The sequence below is a fragment of the Pelodiscus sinensis genome, chromosome 5, assembly GCF_049634645.1.
Source record: "Pelodiscus sinensis isolate JC-2024 chromosome 5, ASM4963464v1, whole genome shotgun sequence".
Taxonomy (NCBI): Eukaryota; Metazoa; Chordata; order Testudines; family Trionychidae; genus Pelodiscus; species Pelodiscus sinensis.
The window spans coordinates 12846552-12869628 of record NC_134715.1 but is presented as its reverse complement, the minus strand read 5'-3'; the positions used below and the strand labels follow the sequence as shown (position 1 = coordinate 12869628).

Below are 23077 nucleotides of genomic sequence, written 5' to 3'. Positions count from 1 at the left end.
TGGACGGAAGCCTGGCGGGGGCGGGGGAGCGACGGGGAGGCGGGGCCGCGATTGGTGCTGTGAGCCCTGTGGTTGCGTGCAAGAGCCGGGCAGGGCGGGGGCAGTGGCTGGCACTCCCTCTGGTTGTGTGCAGAAGCCGGGCGGGGGGAGTGGCTTCCAGCCACTCCCTCCGCCCCCGCCCGGCTTCTACTAGCAACTAGAGGGAGTGCCTGCCGGGGGCATGGCCTGTTGGACTCCGGCTGTGGCCAGTGGCTGCACCCTCCCCCCGCTCTGCTTCCCGCCCCCCCTTCCTCCTGTCCAGTGCCCCCGATCACCCCCAGCTCTACTTCCCTCCCCTCCTTCCTCCTGTCCAGCCCCCCCCCAGCTCTGCTTCCTGCCCACCCTTCCTCCCATCCAGCTCCCCCCAGCTGCTGATCTCCCACCCAGCTCTGCTTTCCCCCCCCCTTCCTCCCGGCCCCCAACTTCCCCCCCCCCGCCTCCCACCCCCTTTCCTCCTTGCCAGCCCCTCGGCACCCTCCCGCTTACTCCCCTGCACCAGCCCTGCCTCCCAGCCAGCCCCGCCCCCCTCCTGGCCAGTCCCTCCCACCTGCCCATGATCAAGTGTGTCCAGTATTTTGTGGGGGGGGGGGTCTACCTGGTAATCCTAAATACAGATAACTTGTCTAGTCCAGTGGTTCCCAACCATTTTTATGCTGGGGACCGGAAAACCTATTCACAAACTTTAGGTGGAGCGGTAATGATTTATTTGCATGCTTATTATGCAAATAATGAATATTCCCATATGCAAATAAGTGGTTACCAGTTCACGGTGTAAAAGTACCAGCCCCAAGAACCAGCCCTATCCCCTAGAGCCCCTCACCCCTCCACTACCCCCCAGCTCCAGCCACAGACCCTCGAGTCCCCTGCACTCAACCTCCCTAGTGCCCAGTCCCCCCAGTGCCAGCCTCTTACCCTCAGAGTCCTCTAGTGCCAGGCCCTCTGCCCCAAACACCTCAGTGACAACCTTCTGTTTCTTTACCTTATGTTTTACTATTGTCTTGTTCTTTTCTCCTGGAAGACCAGGATAAAAAAATATATCCTAGCCACATCTAGATATAATGTACGCAAGGTTCTGAAGGTGAAATAGAGATTATTAAATGTAGTGAATAAGTTGATAGTATATTTTTCTGAGCTTGAATGTATCTTTCCATTCCATTCTTGAACTAGTAATAGTTTTTTGGCTTCTGGAATTATGAATTAATTATAGAGAAAACTGAAAAGAAACATTTACAGATTTTAAGTGGACTCATATCTGGAAATAATCCAATCAGTGATGAGTAGGCTGAGGCATAGACGGGATAGTTCATGTTTTCTTTAGTGCAAAGAAGAAAATTGTATGTTTGATTGCAACCCTTTTCCTATGACTTTGAATGTCTCATTAGATTGTAAGTTCTTTGAGGTAGGGATTGTCATTAAACTAGCATGATGGGCCTGAACCTGACAGGGCCCTCCATACGTTATTGTGTGTCTCTGGGTATGTCTACACTACCCCGCTAGTTCGAACTAGCGGGGTAATGTATGCATACCGCACTTGCTAATGAAGCCCGGGATTTGAATTTCCCGGGCTTCATTAGCATAAGCGGGGAGCCGCCATTTTTAAATCCCCGCTGCTTCGAACCCCGTGTAGCGCGGCTACACGGGGCTCGAACTAGGTAGTTCGGACTAGGGTCCTATTCCGAACTACCGTTACTCCTCGTGAAACGAGGTGTACCGGTAGTTCGGAATAGGCACCCTAGTCCGAACTACCTAGTTCGAGCCCCGTGTAGCCGCGCTACACGGGGTTCGAAGCAGCGGGGATTTAAAAATGGCGGCTCCCCGCTTATGCTAATGAAGCCCGGGAAATTCAAATCCCGGGCTTCATTAGCAAGTGCGGTATGCATACATTACCCTCCTAGTTGGAACTAGGAGGGTAGTGTAGACATACCCTCTCTCTCTCTCTCTCTCTCTCTCCCCTCCATACGTTATTCTCTCTCTCTCTCTCTCTCTCTCTCTCTGTATATATATATATATATATAATACAAATTTCCTGCAGGACAACAGAGTGACATCATCACATCACTCTGCATCCCACCTGTCTCCTCCTCCCTCCTCTTCTCTCCCTTCTCCCTGGTGCTCCGGGGCAGAGAGCCAGGGCTGGCATAGTCTCAGCAGTCCTGCTTCTCTCCTTCCCCCAGTAGCCAGGGGTAGAGAACTGGGGCTTATGTGACTCAGCCTGCTCTTTCCCCCCGCTACCAGAAAGAGAGAGTGGGGCTGGTGCACCTTTGCTTGGCAGCCTCCCTCCAGCAACCAGGGGACGAGAGCTGTGGCTGGCACGCTGCAGCCTTGTCCCGGCTCCCCATCCTGGCTTTGGGGAGAGAGCCAGCGTTGCCTACTCCTGGGAGGGAGGGGATGGCCAGCATAGCAAGCAGGAGATGCACCTTTCTAGTCATATAAATTACAAGAACATCAATGACTAAAGAATGGTGTAGGCAGCTACAGAATATGACGGTACTATAAGAAACTATTTCTAAGCAAGTTGAAACTCTGGAATTTTTTTTTTTAAATTACTGTGATGGTGAAGTTCAGTTATGGATTCATTCTGAGATACTTGTCAAAGTTTTGATACAGCACAGTTAAATATATGTGGACCTGTAGGCCTTTAGAAATTAAATGTCTATAAATTCTGATACTTGAAACTTATAAGTATTTGCTGTAAAGAAGCAGGACTTTTCCTATTAACCAGAAAAAAGTTGTGTGTTAAGGAATTGCCCGTATTGCTAACCTCAAAAACTCAACCATGCTTTGAGATCTATTATACTGGGGGGAAAGTGCTAGATAAGTAACATTTATGTGGTAAAACTGCCAGCCATTTTCAATTTAGCACTGGCGTACACTGCTGGCTACCTCAGTACAGCTGTCCTGCTATTGTGCATCTGGTGAAGATGCATAATTACTCCACCTCAATGAGAAACAGAAGCTATGTTGACAGGAGAGCACCTCCCACTGTCATGACACAGTATAGATATAGCTTTAAGTCATGGAGAATTGCTTTTTCACACTTCTGAATGAAGTAAGTTATATCAACTTAAGTGCTATTGTAGATTAGTCTAATAAGAAGATACTTGGAAGTATTAATGTGTTTTCAGCCATGACCATACTTGAGAGTCATGGTGTTTTAGAAATGGTGATTGAAGTCAAGGTCTGTTAATGAAAATACTTCCAAAAGTGGTTTGGACAGCATTCAAAACTTCTTGGGAGTCTTTGAACTAGTTTCTAACAATACCATAAAATTAGTTTATCACATATAAAGAACTATATCATAGCTTTTATAAATAGGGGTTGAGGAATCCAAGTATTAATAATTTCTTCCTCTTTAAAGGGTCACATTCCAAAACAGAAATGATAAAAAGCTCTTTTTGAAGACTGTTCTGAAGGCAAAATTTAAGTGGAGGCAGCAAAAATATCCTTAACAGTAAGGCTTCTGTTGAAGTATAAAATAGCAGCAAAAAACAACCAATGCTGGATATTGGATTATCCAGTCTACCATCCCCCTCTGACTGTAAGAGTGACCCCCTGCATTGTATTTTTAATGTTGTATATTGCTTTTCTTGTCCCATCCCAATTTTATTTGCTGCTGACTCAATTCTATGCATTTAAAATCAGAATTTTTAGGATAAAATTATTATTTGCAAAGTTCCTAATATCATCGCCCTTTTTTTCTTTGATGTCGCATTTCTTACAATGAATTTTATAATAGAGAGTGCTTAATAGTATTTTATATAATGTGTAGGCATTTTGAATATGTAAATACATAGCTAGCTAAAGATAAATCTGGAAGATTTGGAGGCAAGGAGGAGAATAGATCATTTCAGATTTTGTGTAGTATTGAAAATATCTAAGAATCCATTTTTCATTGGCTGCTTAGATAGCTATAAAGTAGTAAGAAATACTGTGAGCAGCAAAGAGATTGTTACCTAGTATTTATGCTTTGTGTACACATTGTATTTGACAATGCATGTATACTATAAATATGTTGCCTATTTTTGGTAATGAATATCAGTCTTTTCAAGAAAACAATCCCTACGTGAGCAATATTAGTAGCTAAATTTCAAAGCATCTGTTCTCTGAACTGCCCTAGTATCTAAGCTGCTGAGTCTGCAATTGTCTTGGTGACAGAAACATGGCAACAAACTGATGCTGCTGAGAATCGCTTTGAATTCCAATGAGGTTATGGAACTGTAGACATAAGTGGTTGCTTCTAAATCAATGTCTTCAAAGCATCTGTTCGCTAGTGTCAACATGCTGAACCTGCAGAAGTCTTCTTGGATCACAGAAGCTCCGTGTAATACTAATGTTGCTGAGAGGAACTCATTGGGAGAGTGAGAGCATATGCGCTGCTGGCCTGAGTTTATAGTGAAACAAGCTTCCTAATCTTGGCAGCTAATTGTTTGTTGCCTTCATTTCTGTAATTGTGAGTTTTCAAAGCAGCCATTACATAGGAGAAAAACTGGCCAATGAATGATAATTAAATTTGTCCCAAACACTTGTCTAAGCATTATTTATAATAGGGCTGGGGAAACTTTTGGGGGAAAAATCAGTGGAGGTAAATGAGAAGCAACCCCCAACCCACACACACGCACATCCACACTGATGTGGTCCCTGACTGAGAAGCAGAAAGACACTCCCCACATGCCCCTTGCACACCAGAGACTAGTGAGGCCTGAGCTAGTAGATTTTGTGTGCTCCAGCCCTGTGGACGGGCTGGAGGCAAGGGTTCTGGGTTGCCAGCGCGGGTTCCCCAATGCTGGGGGGACCCTGAGCTTTGGAGGCTGAATCCAGGCAAGCCAGGGATAGCATCTGGCCCCAGGGCCTTAGGTTCCCCACCCCGATTGATAGTATTATAGTATAATTTATACTATTGCATGTATTATATTCTACTCTAATATGTTAAAGGAAGTGAACATTTTTATGGGAAGAATGTCTTTTTTTAGGGATTTATTGTCTTTTCTAATGGAAAGTGGTATTAAAGAGCTGGAACATATTATGGAAGTGAAATTCTCACTAGTTCTGGGAGAATATCTACTTGTGATTTTGAGAAGAGGAAAGCATCTGGAATGTTTAATTAGGAATTTTCTGTGTATAAGATAAGTGTTACAATAGTTGTTAGTGAACGGGTATAATAAAATGTCTCTCTCTTATTATAGGCATGCATATCATTCTGTTCCAACTCCTCCTGTGTACCCTCCCAAAACCAGAGCTGATTCCAAGCTGCACACAGGAGCCACGTTGCAGCAAAGCTCTGATGCTGTCATCATTCACCCTGGAGCTATGCTTGCCATGTTGGATCTTCTAGCCTCTGTTGGATCAACTGCACAGCCTGAAGTAAGCAAATAAGCTGGAGTACTTAACATTGAGTCTGACTAGAGGGAGACTTATTAGTATGTTGCTAGTTGAAATCTTGTGTAGGTTTTAGTGAAGTAAATAAAAATGTTGCTAAATCAGAGTTAATATCTGGGAGCGGTTTAGTGCCCATAAGATGTGCTAGATGTAGTCCACATATCGAAGAATAGGTTAATTTGACCATGTTCATAACTGGCTTTAATTGCCATCTTAATGAAAGAACCAGCAGAGAAGTCAAGGAAATGGGCACAGACTCGACCATCTTTTACTCTCCTCCTCTCCAGCCTAGTACTAGATCTAGTTGCTTCTGGTCAGGGTAAATGGGCACAGCTGCTATCGTTCTGCCCATGTTCCAGTGGTATGTCAGAGGACTTTGGTTTCCAAAACCTGTCAAGCTTGCATTTTTACAATCTCTGTTTAAAAAAAAAAAAAAAAAAAAAGTGAAAAAATAGCTTTTAGTAGAGAGGTTATTTTAGTCGTGCTTTTTGGTTTTGTACAGTTGAGATAATAGGCCAATACACGTGTTCTTTTTCAATATAGCAAAGGCTTGTGGTATTTTAAGAAGTTTTTTTTATTTGTCTTTTTTATTATACTTGTGTTTGTGAAATTAATATAATCAATATAGTTATTTTTGGCAGAGTTCAAATCAATGTACTGTTATATTTATCTGTTCTGTTTCAAAGAGAAGGCAAACAATACTTAAGAAACACTGAGTGGACCTGTGGCACCTTAAAGACTAACCAAAATATATAGAATCATGAGCTTTCATAGGCAAAACCCACCTCATCAGATGAACTGGAGTGGAAATAACACACACACCTACCCACACCCACACGCCCCAGAAGTACCTGTCAATTGTAGGGTGGGCTGGGTATGTCCCATACATAGCTTTTGATGTGGAAATGCAGATGTTAATGGTAGGAGAAATTAGATTTGTAATGTGTTAACCAATTAATATCTTTGTTCAAGCCCAGGGTAATAGTATCAAATCTGTAGATGAATTCCAATTCTGCAGACTCTCCTTAATTGGTTGGTGAATTCCTTTGTAGAAGAATGGCTACTTTTAAATCCATGAGTGAGTGATCAGGCAGGTTAAAATGTTCCTCTAAAAGTGTATGTGTGTTACCATTTCTGATGTCTGATTTGTGTCCATCCTTTGTCAGAGAGATTGTCCAGTTTGGCCAATACAGGCAGTCCCCGGGTTACATGGATCCAACTTACATCGGATCCCTACTTACAAACGGGGTGAGGCAACCCCGCACTAGCTGCTTCCCCCCAGCAGACCAGGGAGATGCGAAGCTAGCATTCCCCCCCCCTCCCCCAGCAGACCAGGGAGATGCGGAGTGGCTTTTCTCAGCAGACACCTCAGCTTGAGAATAAAGGACTGAGGGAAGTGAGGTGTGGGAGAATAAAACTGAGCTCTGGAGAAATGTTTGGCTAGAATTTCCCCTACAATATGTACCAGTTCCGACTTACATACAAATTCAACTTAAGAACAAACCTACAATCCCTATCTTGTACGTAACCCGGGGACTGCCTGTATATGTGACAGAAGGGCATTGCTGGCACTTGATACCTTATATCACATTAGAAGATGTGCATTTGTATGAGCCCCTGATGTGGCTTATGTGGTTATGTCCTTTGATGGTGTTGCTTGTATAGATGTGTTGAGAGAGTTGGAAATGTGGTTTGTGTAGCCGCTGGCAGTCAGTTCGGACTAAGGGACATGTAAAAATGGCGCCCGCCTGGGAACATGCGAATGAAGCCTGGGATATTTAAATCCCAGGCTTCATTTGCAAGTTCGAATGCCTACATTAGCCACCCTAGTTTGAACTAGGGGGCTAGTGCAGACATACCCTAAGGCAGGTGTGGGGAACTTTTTTGAAGTCAGGAGCTGCTGACCCACAGAAAAATCAGTTGGGGGCTGAATGCAAGTGAGAAACAAAAAAACAAACAAAAAAACCCCAACCCTCACTGATGTGGCCCCTGACTGAGAAGCAGAAAAACAACACTCCCCACTTTCCCCTCACAGACCAGAGTTAAGGGGGCCAAGTTAGTAGATTTTGTATGTTCCAGCCCTGCAACGGGGTGGTTGAGAGGCTGGAGCACCAGCACAGCCTCCCCACTGCTGGGGAGGAGAGCCTTGAGTCTCAGGGGCCAGATCCAGGCAAGCTGGGGGCCACACTCAGCCCATGGGCCTTAGGTTCCTCACCCCGGTTCCAAGTTGCCACAGAACCACTCATTGTTTTTAAAGTTACAGACTAACACAGCTATCCCTCTGAGAATACTTCAGTAAGATTTTTTTGTCCTCATTTTGAAAACTGCTTTACATGGCATCCCATACTAATGATTTCCTTTCTACTGTGTGGGAATTTTTTATTATATTTTGCAGCATGCACTGGATCTTCAGCTTGCAGTAGCCAATATACTACAGTCTCTGGTGCACACAGAAAGGAATCAGCAAGTCATGTGTGAAGCTGGACTCCATGCACGTCTTCTACAGAGATGCAGTGCAGCTCTTGCTGATGAGGACCATTCATTGCATCCACCACTCCAGAGGATGTTTGAAAGGCTGGCCTCTCAGGCACTGGAGCCAATGGTGTTGAGGTCAGAAAAAGTTTGGTGTATAGACACTGGCTGGTCAGCCATCCTGACCAGTCAGTTTGATTTCATAGATGATTGTGTTTGATGGTAACTGTGTTGGATACAGCTTTATTGTGCAAAACAGTTTTTTTAATAATTTGTCTTGCTGCTGATAATTAGAATGTTACATTGGGAACTAAGTTCCCCCTAAGCTATATGACCATGTACGGCCTCAGGGCTCCAGAAGGGGGAGAGATCTCTCCCCAAGCTCTGAAGCTGCCAGGTCCAGCTGGAAGGGGGTACCTATCCTTATCCTCCCCTCTCCCCCAATCTCTGAGCTGCTGAAGCCTGGAGGAAGGATCTCCTTCTCATTGTCCTCACTGGGGAGCCACTCAGGTAAATCGGTGCTTCACCCAGAGCACCCCCCCATCCTGCACACCCTCTTACATCCCAAAGGCCTCATCCCTGGCTCCACCCTGGGACCCCTTCCCCTCAGTATTGAACACTCTTCTGCACTCAGAGGCCTCATCCATGGCCTACACCCTCAGCCCCGAGCTCATACCCTCTCCTGTACCCTAAACTCCTCAACCCCAGCCCCGCCCCAGGGCCTGCATCCCTAGCAAGAACTGTTGCACCCCAACCCTTTGTCCCAGCATTGAGCCTCTCAGCCCCATCCCCACCCCAGAGCCCACACCCCTAGCAGGAGCCTTCACACTTCTGCACTGAAGCCATTTGTCCCAGTCCTGAGGGATTCCCATACTGAGAACCACTTAGCCCCACTCTCACCACATGAATTTTGTTATGTGCACCAATATGAAGGTGATATGTCACACATCACTTCCACATTGGTGCACAATTCATTTCACTTGGGAGTGGGAAAAATTAGAGGGAACACTGCTTGGGAAGACAGTATTTTTTTTATGTTCAATTTTAAGCTTCCTTCCTGACATTTTAAAAATATATTGTTAACATATATGTTCTTACAGCTTCTAGTTTGGCTGGCAGGCAAGAGAAACTCAGTTAAAAATGTGAAAAGAACCAAAAAGAAACATCACTGCTTTGAAGACTCTTTATAGACTTTCTAAGTAGCATAAAGCAACTTAACTACATGGGACCTGGACATTCTCTTTTCTTTACGTTTGAGAGAGGGCAGGGGGTTATACTGGCTTACTACTGTAGTTTAGTCACAATTTCTGGTCTTAGTGAAAACAGGTTTGCTACACAATTTCTGAGAGAAAAACACATTGAAATGTGGCTGACCTCACTTTGGTCGTTGATGTTTCTTGTTGGCAGCAGAATACATAGTGATTGCTGTAGCTTAAGGTTACTTTTATTACTCCTCCATGTTAATGTAGGTGCCCTACTTTATCTTTCTTAGGGCCTCGTCTACTCTTAAAAGAGCTGTAGCACTTTGTGAAGATACTACCTATGCTCACAGAAGATTTTTCTCCTGTCAGTGTAGGCACTTCACCTTGCTATGTTGCGATGGAAGAAGCCTCCCGGTGACTTATGTCGGATCCACACTTACAAACGGGGCTTTTCTCGCCCTGGAACTCGCGGGCGGCAGGACCACCCAGATGCGCAGTGGTCCCGCCACCGCGTCCTCTGGGGTGAGAAAAGCTGCTCCGGGTGTCCCTGGTCTGCTGGGGGGAGTCCCCAGCAGACCAGGGACACCCCGAGCAAAGCCGCAGAGGCGGCGGGGTCCCGTGCCTCCAAGGTTTTGCTCCGGGTGTCCCTGGTCTGCTCGGGGTGTCCCTGGTCTGCTGGGGACTGTCCCCAGCAGACCAGGGACACCCGGAGCAAAGCCGCAGAGGCGCGGGACCCCGCCGCCTCCGTGGCTTTGCTCCGGGTCTCCCTGGTCTGCTGGGGGGGGAGGGGCGCAGCTAGTGCGCCCCTCCCCCCCCCAGCAGACCAGGCTTTTGTTGTGGACGCCTAGGGTAGAGCAGCTGGGGTGCTGCCGGGTTGGTCCTGGGGGGACCTACCCGGAAGCGCCCCAGCTGTTCTGTCCCAGGCTCCAGATTCAGCCGCTGTTGAAACTGATCAGTGGCTGATTCCAGGAAGCTAGGGGCAGAGCAACTCTGCCTCGGGCTTCCTGTAGTCAGCCCCTGGTCAGTTTCAGCAGCAGCGGCTGAATCTGGAGCCAGTTCCGAGTTACGTACAAATTCAACTTAAGAACAAACCTATAGTCCCTATCTTGTACGTAACCCGGGGACTGCCTGTATTGAAAACAGTAAGTTGCATAATTAACTATATGGCTTCTAACAACTGATCAAACCTTCGGATCGCTACCCCTTCCTGCTTCTCCACGTGGGAGCTAACGATACGGCCAAGAATGACCTTGAGCGGGTTACTGCGGATTATGTAGCGCTGGGAAGAAGGATCCAAGAATTCCGAGCTCAAGTGGTGTTCTCATCCATCCTCCCTGTTGAAGGGAAAGGACTGGGCAGGGATCGTCAAATTGAGGAATTAAATGCGTTGCACAGGTGGTGTCGCAGAGAGGGCTTTGGTTTCTTCGACCATGGGACTTTGTTCCGGGTACAAGGATTGTTAGGAAAAAATGGGATCCACCTAACCAAGAGAGGAAGGAGCATCTTCGTGGGCAGGCTTGCAGACCTGGTGAGGAGGGCTTTAAACTAGGTTAATTGGGGGACGGTGACCAAAACCCTGAGGGGAATGGGAAAGTTGGATACCGGGAAGAAATGCCAAGAGGAACGAGCAAGAAAGGAAGACCCCTGATTCAAATGGAGAAGATAGGATGATCAACTGGTTATCTGAGATGTTTGTACACTAATGAGAGAACCCTGGGCAACAAACAGGGAGAACTGGAGGCCCTGGCCCACTGAAGAAATATGATTTAATTGGGATAACAGAGACTTGGTGGGATGACTCACATGACTGGAGTGCTGTAATGGAAGGGTATAGACTGTTCAGGAAGAACAGGCACGGGAGAAAAGGAGGAGGAGTTGCACTGTAGGTAAGAGAGCACGATGATTGCTCTGAACTCCAGTATATAGAGGGAGAAAAACCTGTTGAGAGTCTATGGGTTAAGTTTAGAGGTGCAAACAACAGCAGTGATGTGGTTGGTGTCTACTACAGGCCACCGAATCAGGTAGATGAGGCTTTCTTCGGACAACTGAGAGAAGCTTCCAGATTGCAGGCCCTGGTTCTCGTGGGGGACTTTAATCGCCCTGATGTCTGTTGGGAGACCAATACAGCAGTACACAGGCAATCCAGGAAGTTTTTGGAGAATGTTGGGGATAACTTCTTGGTACAAGTGCTGAAGGATCCAACCAGGGGCCGTGCACAGCTTGACCTTCTGCTCACAAACAGGGAGGAACTAATAGGGGAAGCAGAGGTGGGTGACAACCTGGAAAGCAGTGATCATAAGATGGTAGATTTCAGGATCCTGACCAAAGGAAGAAAAGAGAGTAGTAAAATACACACCTTGGACTTCAGAAAAGCAGATTTTGACTCCCTCAGAGACCTGATGGGTAGAATTACCTCGGATGCTAACATGAAGGGGAAAGGAGTCCAGGACAGCTGGCAGTATTTTAAAGAAGTCTTACTGAAGGCACAGAAAGATACCATCCCGATGCGTAGCAAGAGAGGCAAACATGGTAGGAGACCGGATTGGCTTACGGGGGGAAATCCATGGTGAACTTAAGCATAAAAAGGAAGCTTACAAAAAGTGGAAACTAGGACAAATGACCAGGGAGGGGTATAAATGTATAGCTCGAGAATGCTGAGGGGTTATCAGGAAGGCGAAAGCGCAATTGGAATTGCGACTGGCAAAGGATATGAAGGATAACAAGAAAGGTTTCTACAGGCATGTTAACAAGAAGGTGATCAGAGAGGGTGTGAGGCCCCTACTGGATGAAGGAAGTAACCTAGTGACAGATCATGTGGGGAAAGCTGAAGTACCCAATGCTTTCTTTGCCTCTGTCTTCACGGACAAGGTCAGCGCGTTAGTCCGGGAGCTAAGTGACGCAAGATGGGATGAAGATGGACAGCCCTTGGTGGGTAGAAAACAGGTTAGGAACTATTTAGAAAAGCTAAATGTACACAAATCCATGGGTCCGGACTTAATACATCCGAGGGTACTGAAGGAGTTGGCAAATGTCATTTAGGAGCCTTTGGCCATTATCTTTGAAAAATCATGGAGATCGAAAGAGATCCCGGATGATTGGAAAAAGTCAAATGTAGTGCCCATCTTCAAAAAAGGGAAGAAGGACGATCTAGGGAACTATAGGCCGGTCAGTCTTACCTTGGTTCCTGGAAAAATCATGGAAGGGATCCATAAGGAATCTATTTTGAGGCACTTGGAAGAGAAAAAAGTGATTAGGAATAGTCAGCATGGATTCACAAAGGGCAAGTTGTGCCTGATCAATCTGATTAGCTTCTATGATGAGGTAACTGGCTCTGTGTAGGTGGGAAAGTCAGTGGATGTGATATACCTTGACTTTAGAAAGGCTTTTGATACGGTCTCCCACAATATTCTTGCCAGCAAGTTAAGGGAATGTGGATTGGATAAATGGACAGTAAGGGTATGTCTTCACTACCACCCTAGTTCGAACTAGGGTGGTTAATGTAGTCATACAGAGTTGCAAATGAAGCCCAGGATTTGAATTTCCCGGGCTTCATTTGCATGATGCCGGGCGGCGCCATTTTTAAATGCCCGCTAGTGCGGACTCCGTGCCCGCGGCTACACGTGGCACAAACTAGCTAGTTCGGACTAGGCTTCCTAATCCGAACTAACTGTATACCTCGTGGAAAGACAGTCCTCACAGTTCCCTTGTACTCCAGAGCCTATGGGGGCCCAGGCTAGTACATCTTGTGTGCTTTAGCCCCACGGGGGGCTGGAGTGCCAATGCGGGCTCTCCAATGCTGGGGGCAGGGGGGCGCGGAGTCCAGATCCTCAAGGCCCTGATCCAGGCAAGCAAGGGCCCACGTCCGGTGCCTAAGGCTGTTTCCCCACTCCAGTTTAAATAGTTTTAATGTTTTCTTCGTGTGTTTGCTTGCAGAATTTAAAAATGAAAACAGTAAGCAACTGGCTTTGTATAATTTTTTTTGTCTGTCTCAACCAGGGAATTTTTACGTTTGGCAAATCCTTTGAATTGTGGTGCTTGGGATAAAAAGCAATTGAAACAGTACCGAGTACACAAACCCAGCTCATTAAGCTATGAACCAGAGATGAGAAGTAAGTATTCAAAGATCAGAAATCTATTTAGTTGATGTTCCTCTTTGCTTTATATCTAATAAAAATGTATTGGTAAACTTCCAGAGAGACATCAAGACACATAATGAAATAAATGATCCGAATGGTTTGCCAATAATTTAAAAAGTAAGGGGGAAAACTAGCTATCCAATTATAATAAAAAAGCATTGTTTTCATAAGTGTTCTTGGCAACAATAATTTCAAGATAAGATAAATATTATCAATATCACATGCATAATTTGGCTGTTTGTGATAGCCCTTTGTGTGTCATCACCTTTTACTATTTCTGCTGCAATAGTGGCTTTGGCTCCAGCCATGGAAATGATGCACTCACTCAGATCCCCAGGGGGGCTGACAGCTACCACGGGTCCTGGAGCAAGTTGGGGGGGCAGCTCCTTCCTCCGCAAGGGGTGGGGCTTCCGGCAGAAGAGGTGGTGCCGAAGGGCTGGTGCTCAGACCTCGGGGCTGCTTCTTTCTCCCAGCTCTGAGAGACACGTGGGACATTGGAAAAACATTTTTTTCAAAAATGAAGAATGTTATTTGAAAATCCATAGAAATTGGCGGGGTAATTGAAATTAATTGCAATTTAATTTTTAAAAGCTGATTAGTTTTAAAATTGGTGTATCTTCTTAATTGTTAAGAAGCTCAGGAATATAAATTGTTTAGTATTCATTATCCTTAACATAAGAATATGAGACTAAATGGGATATCCTAAGTCATTGAGCCTACTCTGTCCCCCATTTCAGGTCATGGTATCAAGTTTCATTTTAAATATTATTAGGTTTTCTGCTCCCACTACTCATGGGGGACTCTTCCAAAACCTCATTCCTCTGATGGCTGTAGGCCTTCTAATTTCCATCTTAAATATAATCATGGACAATTTTACCCATTTGTTTTTCTGCCAGTATTTTCCTTTATCTGAAATAGTTCTTTACCTCTTTGTTATATTTATAGAAAGCAGTCTTTTCCCCTTCCAGCCTTTATGTTGGTAGGTGAAAAAAGCCAAATTCTCTTCTCCTCCTCTCAAACAGGAGGCCGTCTATTCTTTTGATCATTCTACTTGTCTTCCTCTGCCCTGGTTCCAATTTGAATCCATCTTTCTTGAAGGAGGGTCACATCCTTCCTGTGTTCCAACAGGTGCCAGGTCTATCCCCAACTGTCCTACCTTCAGGGCCCCCTCTTATCCTTCCTGTGTTTCAAGGGTGCCAGTTCCTGTGTAAAATGGCATTAATACTTCCCTATCTCTCTGAAACTTGCTTACCTGATGCATCATAGATGACACATGAAGGATAATAGAGAATGTTACTCTGTATCATTGATTTTCAACTTGTCCAAACCCTTGGCATACATTAAGAGTCTAAGCAGCTCTAGTGATGGTAAGAATTATAGTAGGTCATCTTGGTGTAATTTGAAAAACTATAGATCTGTAATAATTGTACAATGTGAGAAAATGTGTTTGAGACTTCTTTTAGCAGTATATTATATATTCAGAAGGGACTTCAAGGAGCTTTGAAATTCACTCAGTCTTAAAGTAAAATTATGTTTTGTTTTCAGTACCGAAAATAGTCTGTTAGAACAAGAGCAAGAGACATTTTGAGAAGAACAAAAGATGTACTTGTGGCTGAGGCATTGGACAGGGACTTGAGATCTGATTTCAGTTCCCATCTCTGCCCCAAACTTTCTGGTGATCTTGGGCAAGATATTTGATCTCTTTGCTTTAGTTTAGCATCTTTAAAATGAGGGCAATCCTACTCACATAAGATTGGGTGAATATTAAGCACTCATAATACAGTTAAAGTGGTATGAAAAGTGTATAAATAAATAAGTGCCTGAAAATATGCTATCTTGTGCTAAGAATTTGTTTTTTCTTGGCTTCTATTATAGGTAGTATGGTCACATCACTGGAGGGTCTTGGCTCTGACAGCGTGTTCAGCTTGCATGATGATAACCACTACCGGATAAGCAGGAGCCTGCTAAAGCCAGCAGAAGGAAGCACAGTACCTCTGACAAGGGTGAAATGTTTGGTTTCCATGACAACCCCACATGATATCAGACTTCACGGATCATCAGTTACTCCAGCATTTATTGAATTTGACACATCTCTTGAAGGATTTGGGTAAGGTCTTGCCCCACTTTCAAACAGTGTATTACAAAGAATAATATCTTACTCCTTTTTTCTTTCGAAAATGTGTGTGCAATTTTTAATGAACAGTTTAAAAAACAAAAACTAATAATCTGCAGAAAGAACTACATACTAAATACCTTCTGGAAAAGGATGCTGAGTTCAGTTAATGAATTGGAAACACTTTTTGTTACCTGTGGAATTGTGGATGCCATTGATAATACCACTCGGTTAGATGATCTTTTCAAATAAAGGAGAAACACAAGCCTATTCTAGCACAAAAAGTCTAGTTGCCAGGATTCAAATGAAGCATGGGTCCCTAAAATTATTCTTACCTATTCTGAATCTTGAGAGGATTTGGCTGAGAGTTATATAATAGAGAATTTTAGGCAAAGTAAAAATAGAACTAAATTTGTTTTGAAGCAACAACTTTCAAAAGGAAGTGAGGTCATTAAGTACAAACAATTTGATCACAGTAATTAGAGGTGTGATCCATGTAAAGGACTTACTTCATCTACAGGGTACAGAAGAAGTTAATTTTTACCCATGAAAGTTTATGCCCAAATAAATCTGTTAGTCTTTAAAGTGCCATAAGATTCTTCACTGATTTTGTACCCTCTAGAATCAATTTCCTTGACATCATTTTCCCATCTGGGACTGTATGTAAGTGCTTAGAAGTTTAAGATCTGGTGTTATAATCTGCATTTTTCTAATAAAAACATTTCTCTTTGGTTGCCTTTTAAAAGATCAAAGACATTTAAAATAATTTTTCATATTTGTCCTGTGGTGATGAATCAGACGTATCCAGAACTACTGTGAATTAATTCAACTAGTTTGTAAAGAAAATGTCGCTTCTGCATTTGTAGTGAACTGCATTTGGCTGGCAGTGAGAGCCATGTCAGCTAACTCAGGCTTAAAAACTCAGACACATGATCTCAAGTCAGATGTTCACTGTTTAGGGTTTCATTCAAAGATAATTATTCAAAGGAAATCAGTTGTTTCAAATTTCTCAGGTGGAATCCTATTTGGAAAAAAGCTTGCCAAGAAGGTTTATAGTTACATGGATAAACAGCTCTCAGAAAGGACTACAGGTTTTCAGGCAAGAGGAGTTGAGAAGAAGGTTAGAAAGAAGAGGATGTGTGTTGGTCATTCTCCTCCACCAAGAGATTGCCAAAGACCAATTGGACCTATTACAGGGTCTTTGTTCACCTTCCCAGCAGGCAGGATCATAGAATCATAGGGCTAGAAGAGACCTCAGGAGGTTGAGTCCAACCCCATGACCAAAGCAGGATGAACTAAATCATCCCAGCCAGGGCTTTGTCACCACCTCCCTAGGTAACCCATTCCAGTGCTTCACCACCCTCGGAAAATAGTTTTTCCTAATATCCAACCTAGACCTCCAACTTGATCTCAGTCCAAGCCTTGCTTCTGCCCTCAGACATAGATTGCCTGAACTGATAAGCTTGGCTACTAGGAATCAAGATCTGAACTAAATTAGATATAGATAGTATCTTTCCTGGTCTCAACATATGCAACTGTTCTGATATAATTTTCTTACCAATATCAAAATAATAGCCACGACAAGAAACCAGGCATTTCAGCTTTTTGGTATTTTTCTCCAGACTATTTAGACCTTATTAAAGACTACTACCCATGTACCAGCATGTTGCTGGTCTTTAAAATAGAGCCTCTCCCCGAGTTACGAACAAGTCATGGACTAAATACTTGGCGTAACTCAATCTGTTCGTAACTTGGACCCCATTGAGTTACATAGCGACTGCGCTGTTCCTAAGCGTGGGTTGCGTTTGTAACTTAGGGACTGCCTTTACGACCGCTCCATGGGAGCTTTGGTCGTAAATGCGAACGGTCATAACTCGACCGTTCGCAACTCGGGGACTGGCTGTAAGCTGTGTCTTAAATGCAGACGTCTCTCTCTCTCTCTCTCCTTTCTCCCCTGCATGACCTCATATTAAGGGTTCTTAGGTCAGCACTACCATCCCAACCAACAGGTAATTCTTCTCTTCCCTTCCTGGGATCTGCCCACATGTTCTCACATACAGTCCTTTTCAGTCATTGGCTGAAATTCCCTATAATTCCTGCCCATAAAGATGGGCTTCCTGTCAGTAATCACACCTGCAAGAAGGGACACAGCACATTCTAGATATGGGAAAAGCAGTGGACCATCTTGTCAAAACTAGCCAATCCAGAAAAACATTTCATTCCTTTCCTACCATCACAAATATTTGAGCCTGAAGGTGTATAAATCCTTTATAACTCATGAGCCAGATACATCTGTACAGCATTGCTATCTGTAGATAAACTGACTTTTTTAAAGGGTCAGGGACCATTCAACACATTCTGAAAGGTTGTCAGCCACCACAGAGGAAATCTGTAAAGCTATCATTTGTTCATTCATTAACCCTTCTTTTTAAAGCACCCTAGACTTAACTTTCACTTCCCTGCGGAGTATACTTTGGCATAAAGGTGCTCCAGGCATCTGCCATATACTATGTAATTTGTTCAGGTGGGTATAATGGATTTTAACAAAATAAGGATGTTGAAGGTGTTTATATTAAATCCAGTAAGAATTTAGGATGAGACTCTGAATCTTACTGATTCTTTAGCTGACATAGCCCCCAACGCAAATTACACCAGTCCCAAAGGCTGCGGTGAGTTGTCTGATTGCAGTATCTTCCAGGGCCATTGTACAGAGGCCCTAAAGCTTCATGGACAAATGTCAATTGCTCTGGTTTTTACAGTAATGTAAATGATGTACATTGTGGACATATAACAGCATTTTTTTCCAGATTAGGTTTTGTTTACTTATAAAATAACGTTTGGAAAATTGCATTGATATTAGTTAGAGATCTTTTATTTGTTTTAACAGCTGTCTATTCTTGCCAAGTTTGGCTCCCCACAATGCACCTACAAATAATGCCGTCACTACAGGTCTTGTTGATGGTGCTGTAGTCAGTGGAATTGGAACGGGTAAGTATATACAGCTGTTCATAATATTAATGATTCTATACTCTTTAGGACTGCTGTATTGCTCTGTTACGATACTGCTATTGCTTTGTGGCTATGTGCCCCCCTCAAATAGTCTGGAACTCTTCCTATAACTTATGTATATACCTCTCAATTCCTTTCCACTGCACCAGAGAAACAAAAGATTAAAACTAGGAATGTTCTACAGTGAAAGTTTTTTCAGCATAAGTTTGAACTCTAAAAGGAATGTATGAAATGGAAGATACACTTTGTGTCTGTGTCTGTGTCTGTGTCTGTGTCTGTGTCTGTGTCTGTGTCTGTGTCTGTCTGTCTCTGTCAACATGAACACAATACGGTCAAATTCATTCCTTCAGAAGGCATGGATTGAGAGAACATAAAGATTGCAATGGTAAGCAGCAGCTAAAACTTAGGAAGAACCTTAATTTAGGTCACACAAGCCTAATTGTTTTACACAATTATCACTATTGACGGTCATAATACCATTATTCATGCAAGTTCCCAGCCTCACTCAGTGTATAGACTGGATGGTATGGAAATGAAACAGATGTTAAAACATGTATTATTTTGATGTTCCCTTTTTAGGGAGTAGACTTCAGTCATGTGTGAGCCCTGATCCAGTTTTTATTGAAGTCAGTGGAAAGACTCATATTGACTTCAGTGGCAGCTAGTGCAGGCCTTCATTGTACACTATACATTTGGTACACTTACTGCTTAATTCTGCTGTGCTGCATCATTTAAATTAAGCTAGTTCATTGATTTCGTTTCACTAGATGTACTACAATGTACACTATTGTAATTACAAACAGAATTAGCCCAGAACGGGAGACAAGACCCATAGGATTAGGTACCCCTAACATTCAGTGATGGATTCAACATGGATGAATCAAGAATCCAATGCCGATAACTGTGATGGAGTTCAGAATGCACATCTATAATATAGAACTGTTTAGAAGACACAGATTCTCTTGAACTATGCGATTAAAGGATTTGCTTTAGAGAACTGCCTCATCCCATGTGAAATTTAAGAGATCAAATTAAATGAGGTGAAGCTCATGCAGATGGGCCCTTTGCAGCATGCATCACCAAATTCCAGACACATCCAAGCACACTATAGTCTTTCCTTTTTAGAATGTTGTTTTTTTATACAGCAGTTTAATAATTAAATGTTTCCCATATGTGCGTGAACTGTGAGTTTAAAAAAAAAAAAACTGTAGCCCTGTCGAATCAAAACAAAATTCATTGTGACTCTGAAAGGTGCCCAAGGACTATGATCCTGTCAAATTGTAATTATCTTTTCTGAAGAACTGACAGTGTTGGAGGGGAAAAATTATAAATTGAAAAAAATAGGTTCTCGTCACTTCCTCTATTAAAAAAAAGCTATATTAGTTTTACAAAATGTACATAGAGCGGACTTGTAAAATTTCAGCCAGAGAGCAGACTTGTAAAATTTCAGTCCGGAAAGTGAAAGGAACATAAGAATGGAAATCCTTGTGCAAACTTCACTATTGATGCTAAAACTATAATACTTTTTTTTTAATTTTAGGGGAAAGGTTTTTTCCTCCACCATCTGGTTTAAGCTATTCAACTTGGTTTTGCATTGAGCATTTTAGTTCACCTCCTAATAACCATCCAGTCAGACTATGTACTGTGGTACGACGAGCAAATTCTTCAGAGCAGCACTATGTATGCCTGGCCATTATCCTCTCAGCAAAAGACCGATCACTAATTGTTTCAACTAAAGAAGAACTGCTTCAAAACTATGGTAAGAGGTGTGCTGTAGTCTGAATATTTTGACAGTATTATAGAAGCATGAGAATATTTTCAAAGTTAAGATGATGTCTAGTAGTTGATGGAATTTTCACTGAAATATTTTTGGCTCTGAATGACTCTCAACAAATAAAATGGAAAACGCACTTTTCTGTATCTATGAGTTTTTAGAGGGTATCTTTGTAAAGTTGGAGTGTGCACATAAATACAAAGACCAGGGCTGCAGGTTTCAGGGAGGATACCCTCCCCATTTTTCATAGTCTTTCTGCTTCTAAATTAACATGTTGGCTGTGTCTAGACTGGCAAGTTTTTCCGCAAAATCATCTGCTTTTGCGGAAAAACTTGCCAGCTGTCTACACTGGACACTTGAATTTCCGGAAAAGCACTGACGATCTGATGTAAGATCGTCAGTGCTTTTCCGGAAATACTATGCTGCTCCCGTTCGAGCAAAAATCTTTTTCCGAAAGACTTTTGTGCAAAAGGGCCAGTGTAGGCAGCACAGTACTGTTTTCCACAAAAAAGCCCCAATCGCCATTTTCGCGTCTAGATTGGCCACGGACGCTTTTCCGCAAAAAGTGCTTTTGTGGAAAAGCATCCTGCCAATCTAGATGTGCTTTTCCGAAAATGCTTTTAACGGAAAACTTTTCCGTTAAAAGCATTTTCGGAAAATCATGCAGTGAAGACGTAGCCGTTCACTTCAGACTTCATGCTGAGGGTCAAAAATGCAAACCTTACCACTATTATAAAAAAGCTAACAAGAAATAAAAGATTACATTGTTTACCTTATTATATTTTGGCCATTTGGAAAAAATATAAGAGAGCTGCTTCTCTAGAAGTGACCTTGGCAATTACAGACCAGTAAGTCTAACATCAGTATTGGGCAAATTAGTTGAAACAATAGTAAAGAATAAAATTGTCAGATACGTAGAAGAACGTAATTGGTTGGGCAAAAGTCAACACGGTTTCTGTAAAGGGAAATCATTTTTTACTAATCTATTAGAATTTTTTGATGGGGTTAACAAACATGTGGACAAAGGGGATCCAGTAGATATAGTGTACAGTACTTAGATTTCCAGAAAGCCTTTGACAGTGTCCCTCAGCAAAGGCTTTTATGTAAATTAGGTTGCCATAGAATAAGAGGGAAGATCCTTTCCTGGATTGAGAACTGGTTAAAAGACAGGAAACAAAGGGTGGAAATAAATGGTAAATTTTCAGAATGGAGAGGTATAACTAATGGTGTTCCCTAAGGATCAGTCTTAGTACCAATCCTATAACTTATTCATAAGCAATCTAGAGAAAGGGGTAAGCAGTGAGGTGGTAAAGTTTGTGGACGATACTAAACTGTTCAAGATAGTCAAGACCAAAGCAGACTGTGAAGAAATTAAAAAAGATCTCACCAAACTGAGTGATTGGGCAACGAAATGACAAATGAAATTTAATGTGGATAAGTGTAAAGTGTAATGTACATTGGAAAAAATAACTCCAACTATACATACGATATGATGGGAGCTAATTTAGCTACAACTAATCAGGAAAGAGATCTTGGAGTTATCATGGTTAGTTCTCGGAAAATATCCACACAGTGTGCAGCGGCAGTCAAAAAAGCAAATAAGATGCTAGGTATTATTAAAAAACAGAAAATAAGATGAATATCTTATTGCCCTTATATAAAACTATAGTACGCCCACATCTTGAATACTGCGTACAGATGTGGTCCCCTCACCTCAAAAAAGATATTTTGGCATTAGAAAAGGTTCAGAAAAGAGCAACTAAAATGATTAGGGGTTTGGAACAGGTCCCATATGAGGGGAGGCTAAAGAGACTGGGACTTTTCAGCTTAGAAAAGAGGAGACTGAGGAGGGATATGATAGAGGTATATAAAATCATAAGTGGTGTGGAGAGGGTGAATAAAGAAAAGTTATTTACTTGTTCCCATAATAGAAGAACTAGAGGACACCAAATGAAATTAATGGGTAGCAGGTTTAAAACTAATAAAAGAAAGTTCTTCTTCACACAGCGAACAGTCAACCTGTGGAACTCCTTGCCAGAGGAGGCTGTAAAGGCTAGGACTATAACAGAGTTTAAAAAAGAGCTAAATAAATTCATGTAAGTTAGGTCCATAAAAGGCTGTTAGCCAGGGGGTACCGGCACGTGACAATGCAGACACAAGCAGCAGGCAGGATGTTTGACTTCCTCCCTCCAGAGAGGCTTCCCCACAGCCATTTTCATCAGGTGTTTCCCCATGCCATGTGATGTCTCCTTTACTCTCTGAGCATGCTGCCTTTTAACCAAGGCAATCATTAAAGTCTTTCTTCATCACAGCACTCGTCCCCTACTACTACTGTCATCTTTACTATTACCACGAGACACCATGATACTCTTCTTGGTACTCGGAGTGGCCAGACCTACCACCCCACTACCCTCCCTGCTGGTCACCATGAGACCACTATGGGCCACGGAAAAGACATTCTACCGCACCTTCTACTCAGAGAAGGAGACTCCCTACACCCTCCCAGTCTCACACTATATCAACCATCGCAAACTCTGTAGAGGAGAAGGGCCACCTCCCTGATGAACATATTGAGTTATGGCACTCAGAATCTCCTCCCGATAACTCTTCTTCATATCCGGAAGAAGCCGTAATACCTGATGATACTCACCCAATAGATGATCTAAAACAATTCTAATAACTGTTTATAAGAGGATTGCAACAACTCAAGACATCCAGTTGCAGGAAGTCAAGAACAAACAACATCAACTCCTGAAAAACATCCGTCCTCCTTCGCAAGGAAGAATTGTGCTCCCCATCGACGAGGCTATTATGGAGGTCTCCAATGAAGTTTGCAAACCCTGCTTCAGTTCAGCCAACATGCAGAAAGTCTGACAGGAAGTACTTCGTACCACCAAAAGATCTAGATTTCCTTTTCTCACATTCGCAACCAAATTCTCTAATCATGGACAGTGCT

General features: G+C 43.1%; 1 protein-coding gene across 9 annotated transcripts in view; it reads left to right on the top strand.

Moving 5' to 3' along the window:
• The window catches only part of WDFY3 (WD repeat and FYVE domain containing 3), a 372301-nt gene that overhangs the window by 198952 nt on the left and 150272 nt on the right, over positions 1-23077 (top strand). For all 9 annotated transcript variants that reach the window (XM_075929522.1, XM_075929521.1, XM_075929523.1 and 6 more), the window contains 6 exons: positions 5223-5400; positions 7811-8025; positions 13086-13198; positions 15101-15332; positions 18226-18326; positions 19888-20106. In XM_075929522.1, coding sequence (XP_075785637.1) covers positions 5223-5400; positions 7811-8025; positions 13086-13198; positions 15101-15332; positions 18226-18326; positions 19888-20106 — 1058 coding nt within the window. The remainder of the gene's footprint in view (positions 1-5222; positions 5401-7810; positions 8026-13085; positions 13199-15100; positions 15333-18225; positions 18327-19887; positions 20107-23077) is intronic.